Source organism: Argentina silus (assembly GCF_951799395.1).
Source record: "Argentina silus genome assembly, chromosome: 20".
NCBI lineage: Eukaryota > Metazoa > Chordata > Actinopteri > Argentiniformes > Argentinidae > Argentina > Argentina silus.
The window spans coordinates 2365587-2376663 of NC_139674.1; the positions used below are offsets into that span (position 1 = coordinate 2365587).

At 42.4% G+C, this 11077-nt stretch overlaps 1 protein-coding gene across 1 annotated transcript; it reads right to left on the bottom strand.

Moving 5' to 3' along the window:
- Positions 1-301: 301 nt before the first annotated feature.
- LOC310820250 (tripartite motif-containing protein 16-like protein) lies at positions 302-6940 on the bottom strand. Its single transcript, XM_083691832.1, has 7 exons — positions 6496-6940; positions 5946-6041; positions 5423-5656; positions 3855-4053; positions 3402-3464; positions 3218-3280; positions 302-1113 (listed from the first exon to the last, which is right to left on the bottom strand). Exons 1-7 carry the CDS (start codon positions 6823-6825, stop codon positions 575-577), a joined length of 1524 nt encoding a protein of 507 aa, XP_083547958.1. The 5' UTR covers positions 6826-6940; the 3' UTR covers positions 302-574.
- Between the last annotated feature and the right edge of the window lie 4137 nt (positions 6941-11077).

Here is an 11077-nt window from a genome sequence, read left to right on the forward strand (position 1 = left end):
TTGTAACCAGCTTTGTATGAAGTTTTGTATGAATTGTTTTAAGAAGGATGATACTTTACTGTATTCATTTTTCAATGTACTGAAATTAGTAAGTATAGTTTTTAAATGATTTAAGCTTTTAGTGAGAGGTTCAATGCTTTGATATTTAATAATGTCAACCCCCCAATATTCATATTAATTATATGGATAGGCACATTTAATTTTGTCTGGTGTACTATTCCAAATAAACTGCTTTTTTTTCTTCTTATAATTTGATAAACGAGTTGTCTGGAATTGGTAGTGCCATAAGTAAATATGTGAGCTGAGATTTACTGAGAGTTAATCAGTGTGATATTTTTTGTGATAAATGGATAGGTATTTACCTCTCCAAGGTTGCAAGATCTTGTTTATTTTAGTTAACTTTTTATAGAATTTGATAGAATAGTAGTATGTTCATTTATATCTTTGGGGATACCAAGTTTGTCTACTGCTCCATCAGCCCATTTTATTGATTGGTAGGCTGTTGGTGATGACAATATTCTAAAATACAGTGCACCTTACCTTAATACTAATGTATTAGAGCATTAACTCACAGTTAGTTGTGCCACTGTCTCAGAGTTGACATCTTCACAGATGATTCCCTACCAGGACCAACCCAAAACCCAGCATAGAGGGGTTCAGTGAACAGGGTCTGGACTCTGTGGAGGAGGATCATTGTGTCAGAGACACTGTAGAAAGAGAGCGTACCCGCCCTGTGGTCCAGGTACATTCCCAATCTGGAGGAGCAGGGGACAGGGATATCAGTCCTGTTCCTCTTGTGCCAGAAAGAGCAGCTAGAGGCACGACAGACCAAGCTCCACGACTGGTTGTTTGAACCGAAACAGCACTCCAATCCACCTCTCCTGCTTATGCTTTTATAAGTAACGGCTATCTCACATTCCCCACTTCTCTCTATCTCACAGTAGCATGTTCCGGTCAGACTTTCTATACATAGGACTTGGTAGTGGTTGGTAAATCGCTCTGGGTGGTCGGGGTAAGACAGAGTCACATCACTCCATGTCACTCCACTGTTCCCCTCAGACAGACACAGGTGGTGGTATGCTGTGTTGGGATCCAACGTGAGCTGAACATAATCTGAAATATATAAGTACAATTATTTAAAAGGTGAAGATAGCCTCATATATGCACAATAGTTTCAATGTGTATGTGTGTTTTTTTGTGTGTGTGTATAGGCGCTGGGTATGGGGGGGGGCATTTGGTTTTACGTCCTCCCAATCATTTTATTGCCCCCTCGATATTGCCCCCTCAATTATGCACTCTGCGTCCACCAGCGAGCTCTCTTGACCTTTTCTACTCAACGGAGACAAAGGTGCTCGAAAATTCACAGAGTGATGCACATGTTGCTACTTTTAAATATATTAATAAAAGCAAGCTATCAAGATCTTTAGACAGAAAAGTTGTCATTACTCTGAAGACCTCAAGAGGTTACCTTACTGTAGGTCAGTGTTTCAAAGGTTAATGGTTGAGCATCGGAAGGCCAGGGTGCCGTGACGGCAGTAGCGAGTCAACTCGACTTTTTATGTGTTGTTACAGTAGCTCATATCGGGGTCTCCACATGCCCTATTTGTGAGCTGATGTTCATTTTAATATAATTTTCATTATCGGAATTCATGTTTTTTACAATGGCATTGCCACAAAGTGGGAAAGCAGACATGCAGTGGTAAAGAAAACAACTGTTTCCTAAGCCCTGGCTCTGAGGCATGTTTCCTCCTATCCCATCCTTCCTGTCTCTCCTATAGGCAATAGGCTGTTGTGTGTAGGCTTAAAATAGTAGTGCTTATTTTACAGTATAGCCTTTCATTCTTTTTAAACATTGTTTTATTTGACACTTATTTGAAAGCAGTCCAAGTATTTAAATGTTAGTTTGGGATTAACGGGACAGTGAGAGCGGGCCAAGCGGGCGTTTATTTGTTTTCAAAGTGCATTCTATCTTGCGCTGGGATATTGCCAATCATTGAAGGCTACACATGGGATCTGCTAATCTGCTAATTGCTTTAACTCAATGTTGTCAAGCTACCTTATATTATATACAGTAAGACCATGCTATTGTCACAAAGTGGGAATGCAGACAGTGGCAGTGGTAATGAACAACCCTCCAAAGATGTCATGTCATTCTAAGAACAGCCTACATTTTTCCTCCTGTCCCGTCCATCCTACCTCTCCAATAGGCAATAAGCTCTCATGTGTGGGCTTAAAAAAATATTATCTGAGCGTTTTTAGCCATCAGAGGCCTAGTGCTTATTTTACAGTACATTGTCTATAATCTGAAAGCACTGACTAAGGACAGTATTATTTGAAAGAAACCAATGTCTACTTTTGTAAACCAAAGTAGCCTGTGAGCTCCAAAATTTGGAGCATTACAAATATCATCCTGCAAAAAAAAAAAAAAAAAAAAAAAAAAAAAAATAGGAAATCGTCCTGCACAATCGCATGCATTGAAAGTCAATTATGCGCAGTGGATCAAATTGAAAGTTGCCGGTATAAGCTCATGTTTGTAGACTACATTGTAGCCTAGTGCTTCTTTAACTTGTGTGGATTCATGAATTTACTTTGCGTTATTTGATAGCATTATTTAAAAGCAGCCCACAGATTTGGGTTAATTGGGAACATGTTCGGAGTCATGATAAATGGGAGAATGAGAGATTTTGTACTTAGCCTGTACTGTTTGAATCCCGCCTAGTGCTTAGTGCCATGAGGAAATGTGCCTACACAAAAGTTGTTTCCAAAAAAAGCCATCAGGCATTGTCCCTCCTGTCCCGTCCCATTCCGACTCTTGCTAGATGGACTCAATTCAACTTACTGAGTGACTTGTTGAAGACATTTTTGCTTTTGAGCTCATTTTAGGAGTTTCATAGCAAAGGGGGTAAATACTTATTGACTCAAGACATTTCAGCCTTTCATTTTTAATTAATTAGTGAACATTTCTAAAAATGTATTTTCACTTTAACATTATAGAGTATTGTATGTAGATCTGCAACAAAAGAAATCTATTAAATCTGTTTTAAAGTCAGGTTTTAACAACAAAATGTAGAAAAAGTCCAGGGGGATCAAAACTTACTGAAGGCACTATATCTTCATTAGTCATGCACGTATGGCTAGCCATCATCCCATCTTTGGGACAGTGTTTTGCGCTCTCTGATAATGTATGTGTGTGTGTTTGCATTACTGTATTACTCACAATTCAGGAAGTCCTCCCTGGTCTTGAGCTCAGGGCATTGTAAAACTTCAGAGCTTGCCGTAACTATACAAGGTAGGCAAATAAATACATTATTAATGGGAAGAAGCATCACCCCATCTTTGGGACAGTGTTTTGCGCTCTCTGATAATGTATGTGTGTGTGTTTGCATTACTGTATTACTCACAATTCAGGAAGTCCTCCCTGGTCTTGAGCTCAGGGCATTGTAAAACTTCAGAGCTTGCCGTAACTATACAAGGTAGGCAAATAAATACATTATTAATGGGAAGAAGCATTCAACAATTGTGTGTATTAGGGTTCAACATGAACTGGCAGTAATCTAAGAGAGTGGAAAATAAAATAAATGTGAAAATAGTCACATATAGGCACAACAGGTGCCTATATGTGTGTGTGTGTGTGTGTGTGTGTCTGTCTGTCTGTCTGTCTGTCTGTCTGTCTGTCTGTCTGTCTGTCTGTCTGTCTGTCTGTCTGTCTGTTATTCACAACAATCCATGTCCTTATTAGTCTCTGGTCCAGGGCATTGTAACACGTAAACTTCAGAGCCAACCAAAACTATACAGGGTAAGCAGGTTCATTGTTTACAAATCAAAAGAAACCATTTAATATCAAAGGATGTTACCCAAATCTGTGTCCTCACTGTTATATGTACAATGCCTTCCCTTTTCAGTTATCTCAACCATTTCCTCCTTGAATAGATCCTCCAGTCGCTCTTTCAGTCCAGTCACTGATTTCTTTACATCCTCAAAGAAGACGTGTTGATTGACAGTGATACGGGGTAAGGGCTCCGCTTCAGAGGGGCTACAGACAGACTGGAAACTCTACAGAGACAGATCAGGAGAATGGGGACAAATAAGACAGGGCAAAGATTTCTCAAGATAACTAAGAGATTCTATTGCAGTGGTCACCAACCATTGCAAGGAATAGATCATATTCTAAGTAAAGATGCAAACCAAGAACGCCCCGCCCCCCCATTATTAGCAAAGGGCCACCACAATGGGCATATTGGTTAAAGCTTGAATTGCCTGCATTGTTGTCTGAGATTCTGTGTGATGCAAGGAAAATAAATATCCATTGCAAACTGATTCCAAAATTCCAAACTGATACCTAGATTATTTGCCTCATTTATTTTTGTATTGCCTGAGTAACCATTCAGTTTCTTTATGAGTAATAGTGCAACATAATGATGCTCAGATAGAGCTTTCAAAACTAAATGAAGCTGCTAATCATCACTAATATCTCTAAAATTATGTGATAATCCAGCCCTTCTTCTACCCGCCAGGTAACCTATTCAGTTTTGATTGATTCTTCAGTTGTGGGATTCTTTTCATGGGCACTGCAGCCAATCAGTAGGTAAATTCCTGCCCTGTAAAGAACGTTAGGCTATTTAGTTGTAATTTGTAATGATAATGATGACATTTATATTGTATTATCTTTACAGAGGTACTGTCTTCATTTACCATAAATATAGGTTTTATAGGACAGGAATTCTATTTTTCCAGTGCCCTGCGTAATTAATGGGACAGTGAAGCATTTCTCTTCTTTTGGTTCTACACTCCAAAAGTTTGGATTTTAAATCAAACATTACTATTAGGTTAAAGTACAGATTGTCAGCTTTTATTTGATGGTATTTGTGTACATATTGTTTTCACCATTCAGAAATGCTGCAGTACAGGCCTGGCAGAGCATCACCAGAGTAGATACCCAGCGTCTGGTAGAGTCAATGGGTCATAGACTTCAGGCAGTTATTGCATGCAAAGGATTCTCGACCAAATACTACCAACATGAGTGCTTAATTTGGACATTTGATAAATCTGTCCCATTACTTTTGGGTACCCTGAAATAGAGGGACTATGCATAACACATGCTGTAATTTCAGAATGGTGAAACCAGTATGTACAGCAATACCATTAAATAAAAGCTGAAAAGTGTGTAGAGCCAAAAGAAGAGAAAATGCTTCACTGTCCCATTACTTACGCAGGACACTGTATATATAGACATGAACTCAGAGATTTCTGTTGGCCACCAAAGGGATGTGATTTTGAGGCAGAGTGTGTGTGAAGTCTGGAAGGTCTATTTGGGGAGACCATTTTCAAAATGGGAATACAACATCTTGGAAAGTGTGCAGCCAGAAGTGCACAGAAGGTGCATCGTCCAAGGAAATCAGAATTAGGCCCAAAGTAATGTCACCTGGAGAAAAAGGCTGTGATCCTCTATATGTGAGAGTTTCACCAGCTCAGCGTCTCTCCACCTCAGCTCTGCAACCTCCTGCTCCAGTCGCTCCAGGAGCCCTTCAGCCTGGCTCTCTGCTGCTCTTTGCTGGGCGCTGATCAGCTCATTCACCTCAGTGTGCCTTTTCTCAATGGAGTGGATCAGCTCAGTAAAGATCTTCTCACTGTCCTCCACTGCTGCCTGTGCAGAGAGCTGTCGGGACACACAAAGAGGAGGAGTCTACTTCAACAAGCCCATTCACCCCCAAATCGCATGTTCCCAATAGGGGTTCAGTGGGATTGGGCTCTTCACTAGTTCCACTACTCCAGTACATTGCAAATAGGTTGTGAGAAGGGTAGCTGTGACATTACCATGTTTGTTGTACTATAGGACGTTTGTTGGAATTATAGGAATAATAATGATAGTTACAAAATGCACCTTTAATGAATAGTAAGTAAAAAACCTGACAGAATAATACTGTACATTAATGGTCTATACTCACCGAAAGACACTTCACAGCCTGTTTGACCTCCTGCATCTCCCTCTCTCTCGCACAGATTCTCAGCTGGAATTCCTGCCGTTTCTTCCTCAACTGCCTCTGTATGTATAGATTGAAATAATATCATTATCAAATCTAATCACTACAGCATTCTATTTTTACAATATGCAACATCAGAATATTTTTAAGTGGAGAAACATATTGAACTTTTTCTGAAAAGTGAACATATTACATGTTAACACTATCAGTTAAATGACTATGCCTTGAAAAGAATAAGAGGTGATGTAACCAGTATCTAAGTGAACTTTGATATGCCACACCATGCTCTGTCTCAACTCCTCAATCAGTTGTTTTCAAGCAATTATTGATTATTTCATCAGTCCTTTTATATCAATGGAGTGAAAAAGTGTGCAGTATGTAATAATCTTGAGGGATATAGCAACAGCCAAAATTAAAATATTTCTCAAGTTATCTGCCATTTGAATTTTCACAATATTATGATGATAGATAGGTCCTGAAAGAGAGATGCCAGCGTACAGCTCTGGATCATTACCTCTCTCTCAGTCCTATCTGCAGCTGAGACTGTATCTTGTTGGTCACACACCACATCTCCAGGTCCAGCGTAACAAGGAGCTGAAGGAACCGTTTGGAGTTCTGCGTTCTTCAGTTTCTCCACCAGTTCAGCCAGCAGAATGTTTCTGTTGAGAGCAGGCTTTGGATTGAAGGTCTGTCTGCACTGGGGGCAGCTGTAAACACCCGTCTGGTCGTCAAGATTCCAGTATCTCATAATACAGCCTTTACAGTAGCTGTGTCCACACGGAATAGTCACAGGATCTTTCAATAGATCCAGACAGATGGAGCAGCTGATCGAGTCCATGGCCATTTTGGAGCACAGAATGGGCAGGTGAATATCAAGTCTTTGGGAATGTGCTTTTAAACTCCAGCCACACCTTTTCAGTGTTGTACCCACCCTTTGTCTCGATGATGACGTGGCTCCAGTTTACATTCATTTAGGAATGTCTTGCTCTCAATGAAATTATGGAAAGGAAAAAGCGATATAAATGCCATAGGTCTACAATACGCACCACTCTATAAATGTTAGATGAAATTAGATGAAAACATTGTAAAACTGACACGCTGGTGGTGATTAATAAAGGCTAAATTCATGTCCGTAAATATTGATTCCGTCTTGAATGAGATCATAATTTTATCATTTGTGTTTGTATATCGCTTGAATGCACCGCGGACGTGAATACTCGCATAGATTCGATTTTGCATAAACAGAAACTACTCTGTAACACCGTGGACGTTGTCAATCCAGCCACTAAAAATCTACACGAACTGTGAGATCAACTATATGGCACAGGAGACGCCGATTGTGTTGGCGGAAAAAAGATCGATGTCAACTCGTACCTTGGATCCCATTACCATTTATCCTATGCTACAAATAGTCGGAATTTGGCCACATAAGTGTTTTTAGACTATGTATTTGATATTACGTGCCGCAACACAGTTGCGTGGAGCAGCTTGTAATAACTGTAATAACCGAGCAGACCTCACAACTATTGTGTCTTTTGTATCTGTGTTGTTGTTGTTTTTTCTAAGAAAACTAACCTTGTCAAGCAATTCCTTTTAGATTTCCAGAATGGACAGGGTTGACAAGATCACTCCTCACTGTTGAAAATGAGGTCTATAGCTAGCCACGGTAAACTAGGTAAGGCATTCATCCCAATACATTTGTGAGTGGTGAAACCTGTTCTTCAGTAAATTAGTTTAATCTTGTTTCTAGTCAGTGTGTTATTAAGGAGATGTTTGTTTTGCTGTGGCTATCCTGCCTTAAACCTGTTCTCCAGTCTGTGTAAATTAGTTTAATCTTGTTTCTAGTCAGAGTGCTATTAGGGGTAGTTTGTTTTGCTGTGGCTATCCTGCCTTAAGCTCTGATGGTAGTTTCTATTGGAAACCATCTGTTTGAAGTCAATTGCTGTGAAGTGCTGTCAATCTCCAGTGGGAGGGCCTAAACACTATCCTGCCAGGTATTTAACTCCTGCTCACCCTGGACCAGGACTAATACATTTGGGATTGAGTGAGTGGTGAAACCTGTCTGGTTGTTAAATTCTCATATATATATATATACGACTGCCAATGGTCCCTGGCGTGAGCATTGATTACTTTGTCTTATGATGACTGTTGGATAGATGATTCACTTACTTAACTGCATTTCGTTGTCTCTGTACTTGTACTCTGCACAATGACAATAAAGTTGAATCTAATCTAATCTAATCTAATCTAAACAAATGTATTTGTTGTAAGTCGCTTTGGAAAAGGCGTCTGCTAAATGCCATTAATGTAAAAAAAATGTAAATGTCCTCCCACTCATAAGGCGGGCAATCAGCTCGACCTTGTCTTCACAAGATCCTCCCATACCTCAAACCTCACTCTTACCCCTCTTCCGGTTTCTGATCATTATTTAGTTTCCTTATGCCTCCCTCTCAAATGCTCACCCTCCCAGCCAGTCTCTACACACACTGTATCCTCTCGTCGCAACCTGCGCACCCTCTCACTCACCGCTCTCTCTTCGTCTGTCTTATCCGCCCTACCCTCTGTTTAATCCTTCTGCAATCCCCTGCAAGCTTGTAGAATAGGGCTCCGGGCAGCTGAGAGGAAATGGAGAAAATCTGGCCTTCCTGATGATCTAGACCCTTATCTCGCTTTCCTCCTCAACTACACCTCGTCTGCATGAGCTGCTAAAGCTTTAATCTACCATTCCAAAATTCAATCCTCTGTCTCTGACTCAAGGAAATTGTTCCCCACATTTTCCTCCCTCCTCAACCCTCCTCCTCCCCCTCCTCCCTCCTCTCTGTCTGCCGATGACTTTGTCACCTACTTTTGAAAAGAAGGTTGATGACATTAGCATCTCCTTCCCTCTACCTCTCACCAACAATGCTACCTTTCCTCCCAAACCCAACAACCAGTCTCTGGTTTATCAGATTTCTCCCCCCTCTCCCCTGATGATGTTCTAAAACTGGTCACATCCAAGCAGGCAACCACCTGCCCCCTCGATCCTATCCCCTCCCCCTTTCTCCAATCCATCTCCAAAGACCTCCTTCCATTCCTTACCACCTTAATCAATTCTTCTCTATCCACAGGTTCTGTCCCAGCTGCCTTCAAGACAGCGAGAGTCAAGCCTCTTCTCAAGAAACCAACTCTCGACCCGTCTGCTGTCCATAACTACAGACCGGTATCCCATCTCTCCTTCTTATCTAAACCCCTTGAACGTGCTGTCTCTAACCAACTGTCTAACTACCTCCTTCAGAACAACTTCCTTGACCCTCACCAATCCGGCTTTAAAGCTGGGTACTACTGAAACTGCTCTCCTCGCTGTCACAGAGACCCTCCACTCCGCTCAAGCTTCCTCCCTCTCCTCTGTTCTCATTCTTCTGGACCTGTCCACTGCATTCGACACAGTAAACCACCCGATCCTTCTCTCCACCCTCTCAGAATTGGGCATCTCTGGCTCTGCACTCTCCTGGTTTGCATCCTACCTGCCCGGTCGTTCCTTCAGCAATCCTCTCCACGAGCCCTCACCACTGGGGTCCCCAGGGCTCTGTCCTTGGGCCTTTACTGTTCTCTCTCTATACCAAATCTCTCGGCTCTGTAATTTCTTCACATGGTTTCTCCTACCACACCTACACAGATGACACTCAACTTTTTCTCTCTTTCCCCCCTTCTGACTCACAGGTGGCAACACGTGTCTCGGCATATCTTGCAGACATTTCTGCTTGGATGTCTGCCCACCACCTCAAGCTCAACCTTGACAAGACTGAGCTGCTCTTCCTCCCAGGGAAAGCCTGCCCTCTCCAAGACTTCGCCATCCCATACAGCCAAGAACCTTGGGGTGATCCTTGACAACAACTTATCCTGTGTGGCGAACATCACAGCGACAGCACGCTCCTGTAGATTCTTCCTCTACAACATCAGAAGGATACATCCATTCCTCACCAGAGAAGCAGCACAACTTTTGGTCCAAACACTTAATCTCTCGCCTTGACTACTGCAACGCACTCTTGGCCAGACTCCCCGCCTCCGCCATCAGGCCTCTGCAGCTCATCCAGAACACTGCCGCTCGTCTGATGTTCAGTCTCCCCAAATTCTCCCATGTCACGGTCCTTCTCTGCACCCTCCACTGGCTCCCGGTAGCAGCTCGCATCAGATTCAAGACCCTGGTGCTTGCCTACTGGGAGGCAAAGGGAACAGCCCCTCCCTACTTGCAAGCAATGGTTAGCCCCCAAACCCCTGCACGATCACTCCGCTCTTCCACCTCGGCTGCCCGCCTGGCACTGCCGCCTCTACGTGGATGCAGCGGCCAGCCACTCGGTCACGGCTTTTCACTGTCCTGGCGCTCGGCTGGTGGAATGAGCTTCCCACTACTGTCAGGACTGCAGAGTCGCTACCGATCTTCTGCCGTAGATTGAAAACCCTACAAAGAATTTGTTGTAAGTCGCTTTGGATAAAGGCGTCTGCTAAATGCCATAAATGTAATAAATAAATAAATAAATAAATACGGTAATGTAGTTAGCTAGCCTGCAACGACAGCATTCAGCCTGCAATGACAGCAACAGTCAACACATTTAAAATCACATTTGACATCCGTGTGTTGAGGGCATGGACTCCTTCCCGGTTGGGGTGAGGGTTTTGTAGAAAGTTGACCTGTTATAGTCTTGTGATTGGGTGAAGAGTGAGTTGGGGTGAGTCCAGAGTGTCAAGGTCTTGAGGAGTGGACTGGTAATGATATTTTGTGTGTCAGACGAACAGAAATTGAAAGCGCTGAGGATGTCAAGCTTGGATTTTGTCATGTTTAGTGCTCAGGGATCGGGCGCTTCTCAGAGGGGTGATTACTGGGGTCATGCTGGAGATTGATGCTTGAGAGGAGGGTTTCGGGAGTGTGTCAGACCGTTCACTTGGGTCGTGCTTATGATGGCAAGAGGGAGCCGCCAGGGTTTTTAGCGGTTTTTTTAGCTGTATTTAGCGGTTCGTCGTTGTAGGTTCTGTGTTGTGTTTCAGTTTAGGTAGGAGTTTAGTTTAATTTTCTTTTCACCGTATGGCATGATAGTCTGCTATTGGCAGCATGAAGGTTT